General features: G+C 44.7%; 1 protein-coding gene across 1 annotated transcript in view; it reads left to right on the top strand.

Moving 5' to 3' along the window:
* The first annotated feature begins 2161 nt into the window (after nt 1-2161).
* Nucleotides 2162-25199, top strand: part of SHISA6 (shisa family member 6) — a 101256-nt gene continuing 78218 nt past the window's right edge. The window contains 3 exon segments of the mRNA XM_072403302.1: nt 2162-2445; nt 3145-4050; nt 17800-17957. Of these exon segments, the coding sequence (XP_072259403.1) occupies nt 3491-4050; nt 17800-17957 (718 nt within the window). The 5' untranslated portion in view covers nt 2162-2445; nt 3145-3490.

Here is a 25199-nt window from a genome sequence, read left to right as displayed (position 1 = left end):
GCACCCTTGTCAAAGCTCATTGATTTGTACCACCAGCACACATAATGCACTGGAACTTTTCATTCTTACTAGTATGTTGTGATAAGGCATGGATCATATACATGCATTACCATAACTTGCAGCAATGCACATCACATGCACTGGTGCTCTGCATAGCTATTTATTCTCAATGACACCCCAAATGGACTTTACCAGCATGGTATAGGGAAATCCACTTCCATGTATGTGCACTGCGTTTTCACAAGCACAGCATGCGGAACTTTTCTGTGTTGCGGTTCCTTGACTGTAATCCAATACAAACCTACGCAAAATATTGGGAACCCATTTGGCTTCACACCTTTGTGGTGCAGTAACTCGCCATGCACCTATTAGCAATGCACACAATGCGCTCCTATGTGTGTGTGTGGTGCTCCGCAGTGCTAAAAATAAGTGTGCAGTTTGTGCTGCGCTGATGTGTTGATGGTCTATTCAAAATAAATGATCTGTTATTACACAACGCATGTTCACACACAATGTAATGCTCGGTGATGTGTGTGCAATTATACACAGCATAGGTATGAGTGCAATGTAAATGTCCTGAAAGCTGCGCTGTGTGAATTATTTGCCAGGCCGGGGATCACTTTGATGCATTCAGCAGCTGCGTTATCTATTATCCAAATCTGCACAATTGTTCTGGGTCAGCAGAATACTAAAGCCAATGGATCGAGAGGACCAGGGCTGGTTTTGGGGTACGGTAAACTAGGCAACCGCCCAGGGCCCGTTATTTGCATGGCAGAAGCTCCTGTTCTCTGTATGCTGCATGGTCCATTCACAACACTGCGACAACGCATGCAACGTGCGCTGTCTTACCATTTATTTGCCCCCAATGCACCGCAACACACCCACAGTGACAATGGACCGATAAGAATATTCTGTGAAAATTATAAGTGCTTTTTTTCCTTCCATGGTATTGTGGTAATTGTTATCCTAATGCAACATGCATCAAGACATGAAAAAACACAATACTCCACAAAAATGCTAATCCAGCCTTGCAAAACCCCACTTCTGGGTATTTATTACCTTTATTAGAGATCACAGTGCTCCCCGGGACAATTCTTTGGATCTGTTTATTGTCTTCAGAAGGACAGAGCCATCTTTGTTCAGGCATCACCTGGGGTCACCATCTTTTTCCTGCACTAAGATCACACCATCATGTAATTCCTGTGCAGTGCTGGGCTGTGACCAATGTCTGACAAATCAGTTTTTCTGCAGCTTCTGACTTTGCTACAAAGATACAACATTGCGTCCTCACAGAGGAAGAGGAGATTTAGAAAATGCTTCCTCCTGCCTGCAGCAGACTGATGACCTCATCTCAACCTAGGCAAGAAAAGTCACTGTTTGGAGCTCCAGGGACGGCTTTATAAGGATCAAAGTTGGAGCTTTTCCAAACGGTGATCTGCTGCTGTATATTGTGACGTCAGAAATGCATTCACAATGACTTGTAAAGGTAAAGACAGGTCCTCTTTATTCTGTGCTGTACCAGGGCCTCAGCCATGGGGACGATGGCCAAACCAGTGCCATGGCAGAGGGTTTCAGCCAGCAAAAACAACTCAGTTTATGCCAAAACTCAGCCTGTCTGTGGCCCTCGAGGACCCCTGGTGCATGTTATGTACATGTCAGTGATTGATGAATGCACTTGTACAGAATAGATTGCAAGCTCTGTGACCTAGCCTCACTGATACAGATAACAGGCTGAGATATGGATGTGGCTTCCCATCACCAATTTGTATTCTGGTGCTTTGGTAGAAAATCTTCAATCCATGTCTGGCTTTAGATTGCCAGCTCTTCGCCCCAGCATCACTGCCACAGATTATATTTCACTTGAATATGAAGATTTCTACCCATCACCAATCTTTATTCCAAAATGATTAATCCCTGGCTGGCTTTAGATTGCTAGCTCTGTGGCCCAGCTTGCCCCTGGTCCTCCTGTGTCTGCAGCCATGAGCTGTGGCATGGCTGTGTGTGGGAGGGGGAGCTTTTCTTCATTAATTTGGATTTTTTTTTTATTCCCCTGCAAGGAGAAATCATCTGTGCACAGTCTGGATCAGTTCCATTCCTTCACATCTGCTAATTCCATCATGAAGCCAATGATTTATCCCACCTCGTCATGGAGAAGGATCAGTGTGCCTGTCCTTACATAAGCCTGGACCCCCATCCCTATCCCCATTGCTATACCCGCCATGGATGGATCCCATCACCCAGCACTGATCATACTCCAGTGTCCCGGGCTAAGCATGTTCCAAATACCCCGGTGATGCCTATGTAGCATGATGCAGGGCTAAGCCTCCAATGGATGTGGGCGGACTTACAATGGAATCATCTCCTCCTCCTGTCTTAGTAGTGCAGTCAGAAGCTGCTCCATCCATTCAGCAGCAGCTCCCAACATCTGCAGTAAGAGGAATGAGGGTGAGTACCGTCCACCTACCTCCAGAACACTTCCATTGCCTTTTGCTTTTGGTTACAATTCTCCTTTTTTGCTTTTCTCCGTTTCCAATTTTGCTTTTCTCCATTTTCATTTTTAATTTCCCCTTTAAAATGCGCCTTCTTATTCCCAGGGATTAGAAGATCCATGGCTTTGTAGGCAGACAGATGCGTGCTGTGCAGCTGGGGTCTCTGGGATAAGGATAGAAGAGTTAGGAGTCTAATGATGTAAGAATTGTGCCGAGGAAAGCCGACTTGGGGGGGGGTTGACGGCTTGAAAATGCTTCCTAGAGAATGGTTTTTAGAAATAGCCCTATTGACAGCTTGTCAGTGTGTTCAGATAAGTGAACTGGGACTTAGTCCGGGCAGAAAATATTCTGTAGCCTTCTGAACGCCTTCCCAGGGGATCCGAAGCGCTGCCATCTACAATAAATTCTCCCATTGCTTTAATACACTGACAAAGAAGGAAAAGCAAGCTTTGAAAATCAATATTTTGCCCTTTTCCTTTCTTTGAATTAATATCAGGAGACGAGCGAGCTGTTAACATGGATTTTACATGCAACAAGGCTCGACTTGCGCCGTAGGTTGGCAAATGTTTGGCTTATCCCTCTGCCTGCTCAGAGGGGGTGCTCTGTCTCCGTCACAGCTCAAAGGTGTTTTGTTTTTTGTCTCCTCATCATCCAGGGAATTGCCACAGACATGAAATGCTGAGAGGACCATCGGAGAGAGAATGGTCGTTGTCTCCGTCTCCTGGGAACACCGCTGTCTGGGATGTATCCAGGAGTCCAGCTGCAGTTTGACAATCTGAAGAAAGCACCAGCTGGGGTAACTTGTCAGACTTTGCCGAGCGTCATCCACGCTGGAAAGGCTGAATGAAGGTGGAAGGGATGAAATTAGGGACAATGTCAGGTTGGAGGGGACACTTGACGTGCGTCAGGAAATAAAACGTTTAACCATTGCCCAACGCCTTCGAAAGGACAACCGCTGCCTCTCCTTCTTGCCAAGGTTCAAGGTTGGATATTAATCAAAAATGAGGTGGCAACACGTACTGCTTCTGGTGGTCTACTTAGATCCCCTTGGCCTCATTGATCAATGCCAAGCTGCAGCAAAGGCAAAAGGTAACAAGACTCAAGGTCCGTCCAAGAAGCTTGCCAACCCCCCCAAAGTAAAAGAACTAAACACCACGGCTGTGCCCCTACCGGTCACCACCAGGAAGGTGAAGAACCCTGTTGTACTGCCATATGACAAATGTTTGGGCTATTATGACGTCAGTGGGCAGTGGGACAAAGAGTTTGACTGTAACCATACCACTCATCCATACTGCTGCGGGACATGTTCCTTAAGGTACTGCTGTGAACAACGAAGCAAAAGACTGGATCAAATCGCTTGCAAGAAGTGGATCTGGGTTGTGACCACCAGACCGAACAATGTCATGGTGGAGGTGGACGCTTACGACCCTCTTAATGACAAAACCAACACCACTGTCTACATCACCTGTGGGGTAATCACCTTCATCTTTATCGTGGGAGTTGTTGCTAAAGTGGCTTACGACAAAGCAAGACGCCCGCCTCGGGAAATGAACATACACAGGTACGTTGGTCAGATTCACTCCCAAATGATGTCTCCTGCTTTGATGAAACTGGGATTGGAGCTTTAATATCCAATCCATCAATATGGAAAAAATTATTGATGCCTCAGTGGCCAGTGAGTCCAATTTAGAAGTCCAATAACAAATTAAAGGCAACACAGGTATTGGTAAGTTGCTCCCCTGACCAAAACAAGTTGGGCACAGAATTTTAGAGGGGTTGGCTCCCATTTGTTCCCAGCCCATCCCATAACCAGCGGGTTTGTTCTGCTATTAACAAGTCTCTTCTAATTTCTACAAGGTCATTGTTATGTGAGCTGCAATTTGGGTGCTCGGCTCATTTGGGTCCTTGGATAGCACAAACCAGTGTTTAATCCACCATATAATTTGCTGCACTCTATTTAGTTGTATTTATGTGGACCTTATAGTCAATGATTGTTTAATTCTTCAACATGAGCTCCAGATTTTTTTAGGCTTTTTTTTTGCATTGTACATTCTCTGTAAATGCTCCAATCCCTGCACTATCTTGTAATAACCTGCTATGCTTTGTGCAGATTTCTAATTTTTCTCCGAAGGAAGCGTTAATGGAAAAAATATCAATTTTATTCAATGCCGTCCAAGCTGTTGCCCCGGATTGTCACCTCTTTATTTGTCTGCTAGATCATGTCTGTGGTCTCTAGCCTTCTTCTATTTTATTAACTTTACTCTTGGGACTTCGAGCTGTGCCAATCCATTAATGCTTCTTCAAAACAGATCTGACAGGCTAGCCTTGTTCGCACAAAAATAAATGGCTGTTGCATTTTTAACAGGTGGAAGATAAGTAACTCCTGTCATTAACACCATGTCTGCTACAAAGAGATGACAAGGTCTCTGCGGGGTTTCTATCAAGAAATCTAATTCATAATGTTCCTCCAGCGGGTGTGATAATGAAGTTTGCCAGCAGTTGAAGTACAAGGAGGCTTCTCAATGCAAAGAAAAGATCTTGGCGAGGTGTGGGGGGGGGGGGGTTATAAAATAATTTTTTGGTCACTTGTAGCCAAATATTGATGAGACCTGTTTACATGGCCAGAACCATTTCTCCTCATTATCACCTTAGAAAATATCATTGTGTTGGTTTCTTGACCAACTTCTGTAATTCCACCACTCCGCAGGTTCTTCCATCTAATACGATAGGCTGCTTTTGTTTTGACTTGCTGATACAATCCTTAGAATCTTACTTATTGACCAGGAACAATTGATTTCTCCTGCTGCTTGCTTGTTCCAGGTCAGTGACTACAAAAGCATTGTATCAGAGTGACAATTAAGCAAATAAATGTTCTCACATGGAAGCCAGCAATGGTCTCCTCTATAGGTTCTCACAATACCGGCTGATTTTTCATTCCATGTCAGCTATTTACCAAATCTCGGTTGATGTTGGACTTTGCAGGATGAGTTAAAAGCTTTGGTAACATATTGGAGATCGCTTCATAAATGTGTACTAGTTGTACAGAAGTGTGTTCAGATGGCATTATGTTCCTCCCACACACGGCTGGTACTCCGAAATTCCAGGCTAATTCTTTCCATGGAAAGAACATTTCCAGCCTTGCTTTGCCAGTTGGAAGCCAATGCCCCTGATGTCATCGAGTGACGTCATCCAAGACATCCTCTTGGGTTGTGTTCCAGAAGCTGGTGGGCTTTCAGTACAGATTGATAAATGTAACCATCTGTATTATAAGGGGGTTTTCACAATTTGTAAGCAAGGAAAACTGAAAGTTGGTCAGATGGACCCAAGGGAGCTGACAGGTTCAAATTTTCAACCTGGCCTTTGCCAATTGGCAGCCAGTATCCATGATGTCATTGGGTGGCGTCATCCAAGACATCCTCATGGATTGCATTCAAAGGGATGGTGGGCTTTCAGTACAGGATGATTAATTTAACCTTCTGTAATAAAGGACTTTTAACAATTGTGGGACAGGAGCATTGAGAATTGGTCGGTTGGCTCATGCCAATGCTTCAGATGCCATTTGAGTGACGTCATCCAAGACATCCTCTGGGGTTGTGTTCCGGGAGGTGGTGGGCTTTTGGTACAGATTGATAAGTATAACCGTCTGTATTATAAGGGAGTTGTCACCATTTTTTAAAAAAGAGCATTGAGGGTTGGTGATTTGGACCCAGAGAGCTGACTAGTTCAAATTTTCGACCTGGATTTGCCAATTGAAAGCCAATACCCATGATGTTATCGAGTGGCATCATCCATGACATCCTCTTGGGTTGTCACGGACAACCAGAAGGTGATGGCTTTCAGTACAGAATGATAAACGTAACCATCTGTATTAAAAGGAGTTTTCACTATTTGTGGGACAGGAGCATTGAGAGTTGGTTGGACCAAAATAAACTGACCAGTTCAAATTTCCAACCTGGCCTCACCAATTGAAAGCCAATGCCAGTAATGTCACTGATTGACCTCATCCAAGACATCCTCTTGTGTTGTGTTCCAGAAGATGGTGAGATTTCAGTACAGAATGATAAATTCAACCATCTGTATTATAATGGGGGTTTCACTATTTGTGGGACAGGAGCATTGAGAGTTGATCAATTGGACAAAAACAAGCTGTTCAGATTTCATTATTTTCTGCCAAATGGAAGCCAATGTTTCTGTTGTCATTGGGTGATGTCAGTGGAAGATATCCTCTTGGGATGTTTTCCAAGAGGCGGTGGGCTTTCAATATAGAATGATAAACTTAACCATCTGTATTAAAACGGGTTTTTACCACTTGTGGGACAGGGCCTTTGAGATTTGGTTGGACCAAATTAAGCTGATAAGTTCAAATTTCCAACCTGGCCTTGACAATTGGAAGCTAATGCTTGTGGTGTCACTGATTGACCTCATCCAAGGCGTCCTCTTGGTTTGTGGTCCAGAAGATCGTGGGCATTCAGTACAGAATAATTAATGTAACCTTAATAAAGGGTCTTTGAACAATTCATGGATAGGATCATTGAGAGTTGGTCAGTTGGCTCAAGCCAATGCCGGTGATGTCATCCAAGACATCCTCTTGGGTTGTGTTCCAGGAGGTGGGGGGCTTTCAGTACAGATTGATAAATGGAACTATCTGTATAATAGGGGGTTTCACCATTTGTAAGCAAGTAGAATTGAGAGTTGGTCAGTTGGACTCAAGGGAGCTGACCAGTTCAAATTTTTAACCTAGCCTTTGCCAATTAGAAGCCAATATCCATGATGTCAGTGAGTGGCGTCATCCAAGAAATCCTCTTCGATTGTGTTCAAGGGGATGGCAGTTGTTCAGTACAGGATGATTAATGTAACCTTCTGTAATAAAGAGAACAATTGTGGAACAGGAGCATTGACAATTGGTTGGTTGGCTCAAGCCAATGTTGGTGATATCATTTGAGTGATGGCTTCCAAGACATGGTGAGCCTTTGGTACAGAATGATTAATGTAACCATCTGTATCTGTGACCAGAGCATTGAGATTTCATCGGCTGGACCAAAACAAGCTGACCAATTCAGATTTCAATTTTTTTCTGCCCATTGGAAGCCAATGCTTGCAGTGTCATTGGGTGACGTAATTCGAAGACATCTTCTTGGGTTGTGTTCCAGGAGATTGTGGCCTTTGATAAATGTAACGACTGTATTATCTGTGATAATTCACCATTTGTAAGAAAGGAGCATTGAGAGTTGGTCAGATGGATCCAAAAGAGATGACCAGTTTAAATTTCCAACTGGGCCTAGCCAATTGGAAGCCAATGCCCATGATATCACTGGGTGACATACTACAAGACCTCCTCTTGGGTTGTATTGGGAGATGGTGGGCTTTTGGGACAAAATGATGAAAGCCAGTATTTCCATAAAGGGGTTTTCAACAGCATTAGGAATTGGTTAGTAGGATATAAAACACCTGACCAATTTTATTTCCAGGCTCAGTTGTACTACCATATCTAGTGTGGATTGTAGTCTGGTCAGGTTTACAATCCAATTCTTCTGAAGATGGGTAGAATACGAACCATAAACACTCACACAAAGCTTGTTATGGTACCCCCTTTCCAAATGTCGCCCAAGGCACTGGTCAAGTTTGCCTGTTGGGTGAGAGCGCCTTTTTCCCACCCAACCTTGCTGGCGGCACCATCTGGTGTTGTGATAAGAAAAGCTAGGGAAGGCTTGATGGGTAATTACGGAAGGACTCCTCCATACAAAGTGAAATTCCTGGCCAATTAACACTCTGTACAATTCTGATAAATAAGCAGCTTCCTCCCGATGGCTGCTGGCAATTATCTGCGGTATCAGAATGTATAGAGAACCCAGCTCCTAATTATGATAATGCGCACTGTTTAATAAGTTAAATTATCATTCTTCGCAGCCAGGGATGAGGGTTTTTTTTTCCATTGCAACTTGCCATAGCAACTGTGAGACGTGAACATGGCAAATACAAAGTGAATTGCATAAGGAGATGAAAGATACGCAGATTAATCTATGGCACCCCACTGTCATTGCTTGATGGCATAGTATAGACAACATAGATCATGTGATTGGATTCCTGTTGTGTAAGGGCAGCAAAGCACTGACACCAGGTAACCTGATTATGGGATGCCTTGAAAGGGTTAATTGCAGGACTTTCTATTGCCACAAGGGGGCGACGTAGAAGTTTCATGTCAGTTGAGTGGGCACTTAGTGTGTTAGGACTTCACTGGGGCAGGATTGGTAATATTCTGCCTATTGATTTCATGTAATACACATATGAGAAAAGGAAAGTATTTATAAATATAAGAATTTTTTATTCTGTCTGAGGAATTGATATTCTGACAGACGGAACCGCTGGGCTCTGTGAGTTAATGTTGCAGATCTGCCCCGGGGCCATTAAATAATCCTCTTCTGTACTCCCGCCATTCTCCGATGCTAACGACAGAACATTACACAAGAGCGAGCCGACTCTCCCCCACCGATCCAATGACTGTACAGCCCCCAGCTATAGCGCCCCATGGTGGGGAGGGGGTTGTTCTGCAGATATTTAGGTGACACGATCTTTTGAAGCTGTGTGAATCGTGTTCAGACAAAGGTCAGGATGACAGCGGAATTTGCACACGCTTGTTAATCTTTCCAATGTCATGTAAATTCACAACGGATGGCTCGCGGTTCACGTATGGGCTCATAAATGTAATCACCTGGCATGGTGAAATGCGCCAGCGAGCAGATCTTATTACACCAAAAACATTTATGAATGATTATAGCCGAGCTGACAGCTGTGCGCAGACCAAAGTGCGGTCTTAATAGAGCCGGGAGACGAATGGGCGACCAAGAGTGAATATATCAAAGAAATGCGTGTGTAGCGAAACGAGTCGGGGGCACCTCAGTGATGTATGAGCGCAATCTGATCACCATTTCCTCCACAAAATATGAGACTGACAATAATGGTGACAACCCAAAATAAATTGAATTAGGGTAACTTGGGTCCTCTCCATGCACTCGTCGCCTGTAGACATTAGTCAGCAGTGCAGCTGTAATTAACCCCATATGACCCTAAAAACCATTAGGATGCCCATTTACCCATACCCAATGGCTACTTCTTTGTTCACCTCTTATTCTGATCCCTACTTTTCAAATTGCCAGTGTCATAGGATTACCTTGTCCTGTAGACAACCTCACTCTGGACAGAAGGAATAATTACTGATGAAGTGACCACATCTAAAGGATGGAATGAATAAAACTTGTATATAATGCCGTTATACAGACCTATGGGCAATCTGCATGGTGCTGGTTTGCATAGAATTATGATTATTAATATTATAGCACCAACATATTACGCAGCGCTGTACATTAAATAGGGGTTACAAATGACAGACAGATACAGACAATGACACAGGAGGAGGAGAGGACTCTGCCCCGAAGAGCTTACAATCTAGGAAGTGGGGGAAGTATCACACAATAGGAGGGGGATAGGGAATGGTGGGGGAGTAGTAAGAGTAGTGATTCAGGTTCTCCCCGTAAGAACACAAATTTATTTGTTATTTCTTTGGATGTTATAAAATGTTTTTGTGTAAAGCTTCTTCATTTTACTAAAAGGTGCTCAGGGAGGATGGTGACTAATTACATATTAAATCCCCTGTTTTTCCCAATTATTATTATTATTTTATTATTTAGGATCAATGGGCAAAACTCTGTTTGTGCAATCCGTGTGTGGGGGAGGAATGCAAACATTCATTCTAGATACTCTACATTCATCCTTTCTCTCTCTCCATGTCTCTGATGGATGGGACATTATCAGGAGTAAGGAATGGTGTAAATGGGGTGAGTCCTGGGATAATATTCGGGGTATGGGATAATAGAAGTGTGATATAAGAGAAGTCTGGGGATATTATTGGGGGTAGGAGGGGAGTCCAAGGACAATATTGGGGGTATATGATAACAAAGGGGAGAGGAGGGGAGTCAAGGGACAATATTGGAGGTAATATAAATCGTGTAGTAGGGGGGGCCAAGCACATTTTGGGAGTAAAGGAGAATTTAAGGTCTCTCCATCCCACCCAATAATAGTCAGTGGCCACTTTTACAGGTAATTCCACCTTTTTGAGAAATTTGATGCTGTAAAATCGGGTTCCCTTTATAAACAGCCTGATTTTTCTTATTAGACCCGTGCAGACTCATGGCCTGGACACAGAATGGTTCACAATCTAGGTGTTGCTCCATGGACTCTTCCCCCTACCCTTACCTTAGTTATAAAAGTGGAGTTACCCTTTATGTTGCCCTTTTCTGCTGAGCCAGAATTCCAGGATCACAGAGATTCCGAATCTGCTCACACAGAAAAATGCTGACTGGGTGTTTTTTTTCAGTGTTTTTCCATGCATGCAATGTAATCAGGAAGAGTCCAGGTGTTCTACATTAGACCTTATTTATAATGAATGATACCATGAAGAGTCATTCTCAGCCAAATCCCCTGCTTGACACATAAATAATTACAACACATAGGAAAGGGTAGGGGGATGGCTCATGCTGTACAATATTGGATCTATACAAGAGGGTCTTCAATACCCCTGCCTCCATATATATTACCAAAGCCCCATTGGAGGTCATTGCATGATTCACCTTTCGATCTCTGTACATTAAACATTTAGAATGATAACTTATATCCCCATTAGAATACAAAGTAAAACTTGATATCACCTAAAGCGTGTTCTTTTCCAGCTGTAGCTGAGTTTCAGTGCTTAACGGTTTGTTCCCACCAGCAGCGTTTGGCGCCATTACCCAATGTAAGAACACAATGATTTATCTTGGGTTCACATCTACACGCTGCTTTGTGTTTGGTGTGTGCTGAGAAATGATCAGACACGTTACAGTGCTGTGTGTGCTGACAAACTGTAACACAATGTGCTGAAAAGAAGTTTATAGAAGTTATTAAAAAAAAACACAAGCGCACTGCGATGGGGAACTGATACATTTTATATTCATCATATTATGGATCTAACACTAATCCCGCACTGATTCCTATAGTCTGATGTGCTGGGAACACCCTGAGTCATGTGATCACACAGCCGTTATATATTGTACTTCAAGTTTGCCGAATCCGCTGCATTACATAAACTTTGATCAAGAAGTAGAATTTCAGCCACTTACATCGTAACCTGAAAAGCATCAGCAGTGGCCAAATTAACTTTACTTCCCAAGGTTACTCATTAAACGTCTACCAGTCATCCGTGGTAAAACCTTCACGGTCACCAATGGATGATTGACCTGAATAGTCAATGAGGAAAAGTTGTACATACACCATAAATAATTCAAACCTGCTGATATTTAATTCAAAAGATGTATCAGGTAAAGATATCACTTGTGGCAGCTATTATAAAGGACAATTCGGCCACCGGTTAACTGCTTAGTGACCAGAGGGGCCCCCAGATCAACCATCCAAATTTATAATGACCGCAAGAAAAGGAGGAAAAATACAATTAATACAGATATTGATCTTTACTAAATCCTTGCCTTGCTCCACCCCCTTCCTGCCTATTAATCCCCTGTATATAATCCCTGCCCCCTACTCATCAATCACCTGTATATAATCCCTGCCCCCTACTCATCAATCACCTGTATCTCATCAATCACCTGTATATAATCCCCACCCCCTGCTAATTAATCACCTGTATACAATCCCCACCCCCTGCTTATCAATTACCTGTTTATAATCCCCGCCCACTACTCATCAATCACCTGTACATAATCCCTGCCCCCTAGTCATCAATCACCTCTATATAATCCCCACCCCCTGCTCATCAATCACCTGTATATAATCCCCGCCCCCTACTCATCAATCACCTGTATATAATCCCCACCCCATTCCTGCTCATTATTTACCTGTATTTAGTGTTCTCTGCTTCCTTCTGATTACTTTTATATATACTACCTCCCACCCCTGCTCATCAATCACCTGTAAAAAAAATCCCCAACCCCTGCTAATCAGTCACCCGTATCTAATCTCCACCCCCTGCTCATCAATTCCCTGTAAATAATCCTGCCCCCTCCCTCTTAATAATCACCTGTATACCTGTACCCTCCTCCTACTTGATAATTACCTGTATTTAGACCTCCTCCTTCTTACTGATTGAATACCATCACATATAATCCCAAATCTCATCCTGCTGATTAATCAAAATAGAAATTATAGTCAGGAAAATGCATTTTTATAGAAAATGCTTACTTTTTCACTTGGGGCATCTTTCTGCAAGCCCCTGACACCTCCAACAATTTTGCTCACAATCCTATGTCTAATCACTGCAATCAGATTGGAGGTAAAAATGTCCATTAATGACCTTACTGCACAGTTATGTAGAAAGGACATGCTGTTGTATTGTTTCACTTGTGTCATGTTCCCACCAATATTCAAACACCCCCCACCTACACTTTTGGGCTTTTGGTGACAATTCCACATTTATGTACCTCACAATCATTATGAGGATATTTCGGTATGTAATATGAATAAATAAATTTCATTTCTATGCTTGTGGGAATAGGATTTTTGTGGCGACCATCGCCAATCAGGAGATAAATGACGGGCTGAATTTTTTGCTCCCTGACCTCACACTTGGATATAATAGCCGCCCGGCGCGGATCTTTTCATTGCCTGTTATCTATTTTCTGTGTGTTGTACGATATGGAAAGCAAGGAATTGTCTTCCTAGGGAGGTCACCCAGACAATGAGCTGCATGGGGTGGAATGTAAAGTAATGGCGGGATCGGGAGATTTATGTAACGGCTTCATGGTTTTCTTCTTCAGCTTTTCATTTCTTGTAAAATGTTCTTCCAGCGGGAATCCAATATACATAGCGGGACAATGCGGAGGGGAATTAATGTTTTATTAGTTTCCATGGTAACTTACATTAAAGAATGCCGCACTGATTGCTAAGGAAACTGAAGGTGAACTTTGCAAAGACCAACAGGTAGAGCCAGGTAACCCATTGGTGGCAGGGAGGAATTATTATTATATTACATTTATATGGCGCCAACATATTCCGTAGTGACAGTGACACAGGAGGTCCTTGGTGTCTGCTGATCCTGGGTTCAGTCCCCATTCTCACTCACTATGAGTGCGCAAAAGTAAAAAAAAATAAAATCTGGAACAATATTCCCATCACTAATCTGTTCATATTTGTGGAAATTTCCTATTGGTCCCTTATTTCTGGCCTTGTTTTGACCCCCCGCTCCTTTCTGGCCTTTTCTTCAGTCCTATCCTGCCTTCACCCAGTCCCCCCCCCCCCACATCCGGCCTTGACCCAGTTCCCTCCAAATCCGGCCTTGACCCAGTTCCCTCCAAATCCGGCCTTGACCCTGTTCCCTCCCATCGGGCATGCACCCAGTTCTCGCCGCATCCGGCTTTGACCCAGTTCCCCCCTCATTTTGCCTTGACCCAGTTCCCCCCACATCCTGTCATGACCCAGGTAACCCCCTCATTTGGCCTTGACCTATTTCCCCTCCCATCCAGCCTTCATCCAGTTCCCCCCCTCATCCGGCCTTGGCCCGTTTTTTCCCCTCACCCATGACCCAGTTCCCCTTCCCATTCTGCCTTGGCCTGGTTCCCCCCCATCTGGCCTTGACTCAGTTCCCCCCCCATCTGGCCTTGACCCAGTTCCCCCTTTCATCTGGCCTTGACCCAATTCTCCCCCATCAAGCCTTGACCCAGTTACCCCCCAATCCGGCCTGGACTCACTTCCCCGCTCACCCGACTTTGACCAGTTACCTTCTCTTGGCCTTCACCCTAAATTCTGGACTTGCTTGATTCTCCCCAGGCTTGACCTGGTTCTCCAATCTGGCCTCACGGTACTCCTCCCTTTTCCCCCTTACCCTTGTCCTGATCTGGCTTTTCTGTCTTCACCCCAATTTTCCCTTTTATCTTTAATCTCTCCTCTTTTCTCTCTCTTTTCCCTGATCCTCCCCCTAAATTTCACCTTCTGCCCCCTTCGGCCCAATCTTCCCTAAAGCCTCTAGAAATGTCTTCTCTCGGAGCCGGTGAGCTGGCGCCTTCTCTGTCATCACACAACAAACGTTCTGTAAATGTCGCCATTCATTCTGATACTTATATAGGTGAATATATTTTATCTCTGGTTATTATTCACTTTGATTTGCAGCAATACATAATGTCACCTGATGAAGATTTAGTGTAATGGGTGACAACTCTGCAGACTCCGTGTCACCGTCCGGCCTCTTGTGGCAATGTGGATTCTAATTGCCCATCACGGCCCTGATCCCTACCCTGATCCCTTTCCTCTTCGTGTACAAGACCCTCCCCCTACCCAGAAGCCACTCCCACTGCAAGCCTGTCAACTTCTGCATGTTATCACTGGATAGTAAAAGAAGAAGAGTAGGGTTTTGCAGCAAATAAAACGTAAACCCATTACACAAGGGTGTTCTATCACTGAGTATTGATGGGTATGGATCAGTCCTCAGAGAACAAGGATAGAAGTTTATTGATTATTAATATTATACTTTCTTATCTCCAACGCGTTTCGCCGTCTTCATGTAACCACACTGCCTGGGCTGGTAATCTCACATCTGCTGATAAAATGTTTTCTTCATACAAAGTATCAACATTCCATTGTGTATCCTGCACCCCACTAGGATATTCATCATGGCCGACGTCTTAGATGATTTCGTAGGTTATGGTGACCTTTTTACGCAGACATTAGGGTTTCCATGCCACTTAATGGAAAATGGAGATTTCTGTCTGAATGTGAAAACCTCGGAGTCTAATGACACCAGGAAAACGGAGCATTAGAGGGTCTGATTAATGGGGGCGACGAAACCTTGGCTGTGACACGCAACAAACATTTGTGTATAAAAACTAATGGTGAAAACTGGCCGGGGGATGGGAGGAGCGTAGAACACAAGGTGCGCGCTGCCGCACCAATTCTACAGAATTTAGCTTAGAAAACAAAGATACTTTTATAACAATTTGTTTATTTTCATATTTTGAATGACATCAGATATTGGAATATAATGTTATCTAGGGCTTTGTGACCTAGGTCGTTGTAAGCAGGACTCGGTGTACATCATCTTGTTGGCAGTCTGCACACAAGACTGAGGAAAGAGATGTCCAGAGATGTCATACAGGGAGCTCTGCAGGTTCCACGGGTTGGGTTGAGCTCACATTGGGTCTGATTTATTAAAGATCTCCAAAGCTGGAGAGGATACACTTTCATCAGTGAACCTGGGTGATCCAGCAAACCTGGAATGGGTTTCTTCAATGTCATTTGCTATTTGCTAGCAAATACTTGGAATCTTGGACCAGATCTATACCAGGTTTGCTGGATCACCCAGCTTCACTGGTGAAAGTGTATCCTCTCCAGCTTTGGAGATCTTTAATAATTCAGGGTCATTGTACTTCTTTTTTCTGTTAATGATGTTTGTGAACTTCCTGTCTGAGGAATGATTGGGGGTAGATTGGGGTAAAAAATAAAAGTTGAACTTTAACCTGTTGACTTGTTAGAAAATAAAACCCTACTCTCCTAAAACCAAATCTGATTGGAGTATTACTTTAACTTCCAATAAAAAGATAATTTCCGGGCTGTGGAGCCATGGCCTCCTCATTGGGTATTAATCCGTGCTCACCAATCACAAGGTATTTAATATATAATAATATTTTCTTCTTTTATTTTCTGCTCATTGATGTAAAAGAATTGAGTTACCATGGAAATGACAGGTGAGGGTAACATTTCTGATTAAGCACAGCGAAGCCAACAACGGGTCGCATCTTCTGGAGGCTTCAGAGATTAACTGGAGGTTCTGGGTTAAATCTGTCAGCGAGCTGTGACCCGAAACGCGTTAGTGCCTTCAATGCAGACCATGCATGACAATCTGCTTGGATGTCCCATGGGTTGGATTAATGGCACCAGGCGCGGTGTACCAGAACCACCCTTCAGTCCAGTTATAAATAAAATATAGATTTAATGTCATCATCCACTATATGTCTGGAGCTGCCTTCCTCAACCTTTTTAACATAGAGGGAACACTTAAAATGTGGTCCAGGTCTCAGGGAAGCCATGACAATATTTATGATATGCTCAGTTCTTAGTCTGGTGGTCAATGGGATAAATGCAATCTTTACAGATACCCAAATAGTTCACTGGTATCTGTAACTGATCTGGTAACAGAGAGGCACACACTGCTCATTGCTCAAGGAACCCCTAGAAACCTCTAGAGGAACCCTAGTTGAGAAACCCTGGCCCAGAGCAGCGGTCACCAACCGGTGGTCCGCGGACAACTGGTGGTTTGCGAGAAAACTTTGGTGGTCCCCAGGAGAAGGACCCTGCTGGGGGGGCGCATTGGGCAGAGCCACAGACCATGTCCCGACTCGGGGTGGTGGGTAGATTGTGTCTCTGGTTTCTGAGATGGGAGAGTGGACGGGTTCTGGCATCATGACGTTGCTCTGGGGGAAGTGTCTCACAGCTTCTCGGCGCATGCGTGGTCTGGAGTCTGTGAAATTAGTGGTCTGTGACAACAAAAGGTTGGCAACCACTGGCCTAGAGTATGTGACTCCCCCTACCAATTATGGGGTTTAGGTGTCCCCCGTGAGGGGTCCTGGTAATCTTTTATCATACAAACACATTGTAGACAGTTGTGCTCTTCCGGCCTTGTGGTCACAGTTTGGTGAGGACCCTTTTCTGCCCTCCTATGACTATTCCCGTAGAGTACAAAGCCCCCTCATTAAAGACATGAGGTTACCAGTTTGGTGTGGAGGAACTCGAGTGTCCTGCACAGAGCTCTGACCTCAACCCTACTAAAGACCTTCTAACCACCATCACTACCTGACCACACAAATGGGGGCACATTCCCGCAGATTCCCTCCAAAATCTTGTGGGAAGACTTTGGAGCATGGTATAGCCATGAGGGGGCAGGTTCATATTAATGAATTTATCGTGACTGGGGGCCATCATGGTCTTTGAATTGAATGTCCATCAAGCTCATAGGTGTGATGGTCAGAGGTCCACAGACTTTGGGCCACAGGACCGCCATCAGAAATTTCTCCAGAGTTGCAAATGTCAACATCTTTTGGTATGGAAATACCCCTTTTGCCCTTCCTGATGGTAGCCATAGGTTGTTAGTGTTTCCTTTGTGTAGTTAGAAGTTTGGTGTCTACCCCAGACGGAGTTTCCAATACAATTCTACTTACATATATGGATGTCATTGCAGGGTCTGGGTTGTGTTTGGCTCTTCCACTGGATGAGATTTGCGGAGTTTGTGACTCTGAAAGATGTTCTTTTCTCATCTCTCTTATTATTTCTCTTCCAGGGCCCTTGCAGACATTTTGATACAACAGGGGCCGATCCCCATCCCGCACTGTGAACGAGAGACCATCTCCGCTGTCGATAACTCTCCCAAGGAGAACACGCCGGTCCGGACCTCGAAGAACCAGTACACGCCAGTACGGACCACCAAGACAGGAACAGGTGGGTTCATGAACCATCACTGGCCACGTCTACCCAAGATGTCAGGATAGACCATGCCAGGAAATGTGCAGCATCAGGCTGAGATCATTTTGTGAATTCCTGTACTGGAGGGAAAATATCCCTGCCCAATAGTGTGAAGATGTTTCTGATGGGGCCCAGTGTGATTGGTTGTTCCAAAGATTGGAGAAAGAAAAGAGCAGCTGTTACTCCAACCAATCACATTACACTGAAAATGGAGCTGATTGGTTGGTTTGTTGGTGCTACAGCTGCAATTCAATGATCCTATTGGAAGTGGCACTGATGCAGTTGATGATTCTTGGAATTTGTTGTATTTATTTTTTTAAAAAGGGAGCTAAAGCTCATATGAAATATTTTAGACCAGTTCTGGTCATTTTCAGTGTTTCAGTATTCATTGTTTAGGATTTTGTAATTAGTAAAAAAGAATTTGGCAATTGTATAAACTTATTAATAGGATTGCAGGGATTTCACATTGTCTACATGGCTGGCCGCTGTTCTGTGATATTGGGCATTTCAGAAGGACTGGCAGCCACATGTGATGTATTTACCCCGATCCCCAATCATGGCCGATTATAAACCCCTGAATATCCTCCGGTATCTGGGTGTAAGATGGCTTTAGGCTTTTATATGTAACATTTATATGAAGCCAAACATCTGATACAACACATTGGTAGCTGCCATCCCAACCAGTAAGGAGTGGCGGGGAGGGTGGTGGGGGTGGGGGGGATCTGTTTTTATTGGACCCACAAGCCAAATTTTGAGTATTGCTGTCAGGACCCCGGGTTTCATCGGTTCCTCCTCTCATGCGGGAAAATATTGGGCTGGGGTAGGTCTACCACACCTTGTGTCATTGGTGGAATGATTTTGGGTGTCAATCAACCAGGAATATAGAGAGGTGAGCTGAACCATAGTGGCCATCATCATATTGGGCCCTATGGATGTGGAGGAAAAATTGACAACCGATCCTCTTTAAGATCTCTTATAATCCCAAATGTGGGTGGCACAGTGTCCCCCCTCATATCTCAGCAGAGCCTGATTCTTTCTACATCTGGAATAGATCTGCTGGGATATGTAGTTCCCCACTATACCAGAATTTGCCGTTTGATTTGCAGCACAGGTCTGCCAGCGATTGGGATCCGGCGATGGCTTAATGAGGACAAGTCTTCCTCTGTGCTGACTGCCGCACACTATAAATATGAACAGCATATGCCAAGCCTCTGCAATGCAAATAGTTCATATTTACCATATGCTGCGTCCCATCTGATCCGCCGTGGATGTGAGATGAGGCTTGCTGGAAAATAAATACGATCAAACAGACCCATTCTAAGATTTGTGTTCAGGCCAGGACTATATTAATGGGTTTGTAAGTCTAAAAATAAAAGTACGAAGGGCTGGGGGGAACCTCGCTGACCCCTCACCCATACACCAGGTTCATGGTGCACCCCTCCTCACCTACAAGTTCATTATACTGGTAGTCTTCTATCATTCAATGAGCAGCCCCCAACCCTTCAGCATGACCTTTTATGGCCCCGATACGGGAAACATGGCCCTACGTGGGTTCAGGACTAGGTTAAGGGAAGGGGGTTTGATCCCATTATCCTCAGGTGCCATTTAAATTCCATTTGCTCCGATAAAATCCACCACAGTTTGCCTTTTACATTGGCTCCAATACTTTTAGCTAAAATTGTAACATTTTACCAAAATGTCTATTGGAAATTAAGGCAAAGGAATTTCCCAAATTTGAGTGATGTTCTCATCTCATAGGGATGAAAGATTTCCATCAACCCCCCATCACTCCCAGCAGCCCTGCTATCCAACCTCACCTTGGACTTGTGTTCCCATTCCGCCATGTTAATGGGGTTCATGAAGGGCCAATCTCATAGTTACAATTTGTCCTTACGTAAATTGGAGAACCTCTTCCAGCATAATGATAATTTCCTGTGTTTACCTTGCTGTATGATTCGGCTCCTTCCATCCTCGTGCTGGACGCCCGGCACTTCTCATTAGCTCGGTGCAGGTGATTTGCACACGAGGAGGAATGGAACCTGAAGATGGTAAAGATTATCTTCCCTCCATCATCTTCCAGTCAATTAAATATGTGTCGGGATGAAGATTTAAGTAAAGATCATGCTGGGTTCTATTGATTGTCACGTATAGGATTTTCCAGCTCTGCTGAGCAAGGACTCCTCTAGCAGCCGGCACCGGGCATACGAGCCAATCAGAGGGTTCCGCCTGCCGCCAAAGGCAGGGGACCAATGCAGCTTTGCTCTGAGAGGGGCGGTAGTGAGCAGCTGGGTACCACTCACCAACAAATGTTTGAATGCTTATTACCTGAGAACAAGCATAGAAGTTGTAGCTGCCAGGAGCCGCTGTCTCCATTACTGCTGTAAATGCGCCAGGGTTGGGACCAATTATATCACAGTCCATCCTTGTCTTCTCTGTCTACTGGGTGACAACACTGCTGTGAATTCACTGTTGAGTAGAAAGCGTTGTCACCCTGTTACAGGAAATGGAAAAGTGACAGATTTACTGGCAGCATTTTTAGGTAATAAAGCCAGGTTAAAGGAGGAATATAAAAAAGCCACGGACTGGCTGCATTCCCATGTGTCTGTTCTGATTGTGCCCACTTTAGGTGTCACTTGATGTGTTTGTTGCATGGATATTGTGGGAGCAGACGTAGTCTCTTCTTCCAATGGCTGGCAGAGTCCAGGATTCTTTTTACACCGAGCACCGGTGCAGCATTCCCTGAAATCTTCACCGCAGGCAACGAGAAACCTTTTTTTTCTGCTCCGCCTGAGTTGCGATATTTTGACATTTTAAAGTTACCATGGGAACTGTATCGATTAGGAAGGAACAGAGGAAATCTGAGGAGGACCCGGAGCAGGAAAGCGAAACGCGTAGGAGCACTGATGGGTGCGGTCTGGGGTGTTGAAGATAAGGGGGAGGGGGGCATTTATATAGTTAGGTCCATAAATATTTGGAGAGAGACAACTTTTTTCTAATATTGGTTCTGTACATTATCACTATTAGATTTAAATGAAACAACTCAGATGCAGTTGAACTGCAGACTCTCAGCTTTAATTCAGTGGGTTAAACAAAAAGATTGCATAAAAATGTGAGAAAATAAATCCTTTATTACACAATCACTTCATTTCAGGGGCTCAAAAGTAATTGGACAAATTATAAAGCTGAAAATAAAATGTTCATTTCTAATACTTGGTTGAAACCCTTTGCTGGCAATGACAGCCTGTAGTCTCATGGACATCACCAGTGCTTTGTTTCTTTCTCATGATGTAGCATACTGTAGATTTTGGCGCTACTTATATTGGAGCAATTTCTCGGATGGGTTTTTTCTGTTTTTGCAGCGTATGGACGGCTTGTTTCACCTGCATGGAGAACTCCGCATGTTGTCTATTCACGCAAAATCTTCCACATACATGCACCCTGTCAACCCACTGAATTAAAGCTGAAAGTCTGCAGGTCATCTGAGTTGTTTCATTTAAAATTAATTGTGGTAATGTACAGAACCCAAATTAGAAAAAAGTTATCTCTGTCCAAATATTTATGGACCTAACTGTCGGTGTGTGGGGGAAACCTGAAGTCTGTTTCCTGCTCCTCACTGTATGCAGATTTTCCACAATTTGTTCCAAACTTCCTTCCTGGAGATCCTGCCAGGTGAAGTTTTGGGCTCCAGTTTCCAGGATCGGGGCCGGTGTGAGGAAGTTTCCAGGTACAATACAGCACAATGTGGATCTTCTCCGGAAGGCAGAGACAGCTGGCAGCAATTCCTGATCTGCTTCTGTTCATCCGTCTGCCTTCCAGAGAGAGCTTCTGCGGTCACATATTTCACAAACCCTGACATGAGCGCCGGGGTTTAAACAGACAAATTAGTGTCAAGGTGAGAAGCTTCTGTACACCGATACAAAGACCAAAACGCTGCTTAGATTACCGCCGTCCTGTGATCTGCCATCTGCCAACTGTGCGCCAGACTGAGATACCCATCCATCAACCGCCACTGATTAACACACTCCTCCCCCGCCGCAAATCCATCAATACCTGGATAACACCACCAGGGGGAGATTCAGGAGAGGAGAGTTATAGAGGAAGGAGCAGAGTCCTCCCGCAGAGTATTTCAGGAGAGGAGTGTTATAGAGGAAGGAGCAGAGTCCTCCCGCAGAGTATTTCAGGAGAGGAGAGTTATAGAGGAAGGAGCAGAGTCCTCCAGCAGAGTATTTCAGGAGAGGAGAGTTATAGAGGAAGGACATTGGTGTGATGTAGTGAATATTCTTCCAATTCACATTGCTCTGGTGCAGTGTCTTTGTTCCTTCTTAGAATACATTTTGTTTGTCCCGGCCCCCTGTTCTGTCTCTGCCTTCCATGCTTCCTACTTCCAGTTTCGGCCCATATGTTGGCTCTGAGGTGCCATGTTGTTTCTGTTTGCAGTCTTCAGTTGCCAGGCTGTGAATCCCTCCACACAGAATCATTCTCTGCACTTTGAGGATTGAAAGTTTCATCCTCACCATATGTCCACCCCTTTCACACCACAGATTCCAAACTGCTACCATTTGGGGCCCCTTCACACTACTGCGCTCCAGTATGTATTGGTGTGATGTGGTGCCAATCACTCTGAATGGTACTACCCCCTATTTAATGTACAGCGCTGCGTAATATGCTGGCGCTATATAAATCCTGTTTATTATTATTAAAAATAATAACAATAATAATAATAATAATAATATTAATGGATATAAATTGTAAAATGTGGTGTGACAAAGCTCCTATGGAAGCAGCCACATAAAATCATGGCCTCTATCCGGGGATCTGTGGGTTGCTGTCCCGGCTTTCGTTCATCTCTGCCAGTCTTTCGTCTGAGTCGCCGTTCTGTGTCATTGCCGCAATTCCCAGAGATAATCCTAATGAACTGTTTGTTAGAGAACAGATGTGCGCTGCCTAATGTTTCACAGCTCCGCCATCATTAATGTTCACACTTTTACTCAACAAGATTGCGGATCCATCAAATATGCCAATTACCAGTCGCTGCAGGGAGGATGTCATCAACGTGTCAATGGTGCAGCAACTGGGGGGGGAGCAGTAATGGATGGGGGGGGGGCATGTTTATTTCTAGTTTTATATGGGACTCCATCTATACAAAATCTGGACATCTGACATGTGCCTCTTCCAGCCGTGACTCAGCAGCTCAGTTCCTCTCTTCCAGCCGTGATTCAACAGCTCAGCTCTTCTCTTCCAGCCGTGATTCAACAGCTCAGCTCTTCTCTTCCAGCAGGGACACAGCAGCTCAGCTCCTCCTCCGCTTTGAGGACCTCACTACTCCTCTTGTCTCTCTGGGGGAGGGTCAGGACAGGTAAGTTGTACTTAGCTACAGTAAAGTAAATGTTGGGTTGGAGCTGTGTGGGAGAGCTTTGCACTGGATGGAAATCAGCTCTCGTTATATGTACGATATTTGCCTGGAGTGCAAAATGATCACTACAGGGGCCCATTTGGTGGGCTCTTTCGATGTCCTGGATTTGGCCCCCTCTGGTAATGTTGGCCCCCGGCTCTGGAATCGCACACACAATCCTCCACCTCCTTTTCCTATGTAGAACATTCCACATGCAGACAAGCTGCCCGCAGTATTCCAATTAATTAACCCCCCGACCCCGGCATATTGTACGCTCGCATTATAAAATGTTAAATACCTTGTAGGGAGCGAAGAGCGCGGCTCATTATTCCATTTCCTCCATTCCCATTCCCCGCATGGATTAGTAATGACTCCGGAGCAGGCGAGCGAAAGATGAGCACAGCTCCAACTTTCAATTAGATGCCCCCTGGGCCACTTACCCAGCGGCCCCTTTGTACCCAGAGTGATGTACAGTCTGTATAATGCCATCTGATAGGATAAGCAGAATGAAGTCAGGGGAGTGCGGGGCCACTGGAAAATGCAGGGACACCGCGTTATGGTTGGGGGTATATGTGGTCAGCGTAGGAATTGTACTGTAATGGGCAGTGGTGTGCAAAGCTAACAGTGGGCCCCGGTGCAGGACTGGCTTGGGGCCGCTATAGGTGCTCCTATCGGCTAACAAGGCCTGGGGCCCTTGTGCAGTGGCCCTATGTCCGCCCCTGGTGATAGACTGGGTCTGCACCATATATTAATATTTATTACAAAGCCGGCAGGTAGGTAATGTGCCATTCATGTACCAATCCTTCCTCATACTGCCGGAGGGCACAGCATGGTCCTGGAAGATGGCACTGCCATCCTCACCCTACACTCCACCAGTGCCATTCCTGCGAGCCTGTAGGTCAAGCCATGAGATTCACATGTGGCTCCCAGGGCACCAGCTCAACTTTGTTGCCAGAGCCCCTCATCAAAAATAGTTCTCAGCTGCAGGTCCTCATGGCACAGCCAAGTCTCCTTTGATGCTTGCTTCTTACTTGGCATAAGTCATCTGCTATACTTACCAGGACTTTGTTATCCGACCATACGACCCTGATGAATCAGAACTGTTAGTGCCCGAAATGTGTCAGAAATTAGACAACCAATCAGAGTAACTTTAATCATCTGTCTGCACTCCTCTGATTGGAGCAGAATGACCATTGAATGCACCAGGAAAAGTCAACATAGGCGTGGCCAGATTCCAGGGTCACCTCTGCTCCTCCAGGCCCAGGGCTTTAGCCTGGTGACTGTGCCTAGGCTGAGATGATGTCTTCAGTCTGCTGCAGGCAGGACGAAGCACTTCCTCAGTCTCCCTTCCCTTAGTGATCAGGCTGTAACATTGTAAATTTGTATCCTATCAAAAGATCTGACATTGATGATCCCCACCACACTGCGGTGTCATCTTATTATGCAGAGCTTTCGTGTAATTATATATGGGTGACAACAGAGAATCCTATGATGTTTCTGGACGTTGCTGGGATTTGTTGTCCCACATTTCAGCCTTGTTAGGATTTCGCTTTGCACCATTGTCTATCTTGGATGGTCTGCAATGTTCTTGGATGCTGAGATTGGCACATTGGTAATTGGCTGGGCCCCTCACCCGACAGCTGCCAGCGGCCATCCATCTCCTCTGATTTCACATTCCCTCTCATCTCCAGATAATCACTGCGTGTCACCTCCAGCGGCCGCCAGGTAGCACCTCTCACCCATAATGATTGGGATGATGGGGGGCCTGAGGAGCTTCACAGCTTTTTAATCAAGACACAAGTCACTGCTTATGGAACTAAACCTAA

This window comes from Pyxicephalus adspersus, chromosome 3 (genome assembly GCF_032062135.1).
Source record: "Pyxicephalus adspersus chromosome 3, UCB_Pads_2.0, whole genome shotgun sequence".
NCBI classification, from domain to species: Eukaryota; Metazoa; Chordata; class Amphibia; order Anura; family Pyxicephalidae; genus Pyxicephalus; species Pyxicephalus adspersus.
Note: the sequence above shows the minus strand (reverse complement) of the source record. Positions and strands in the feature narration are given on the sequence as shown.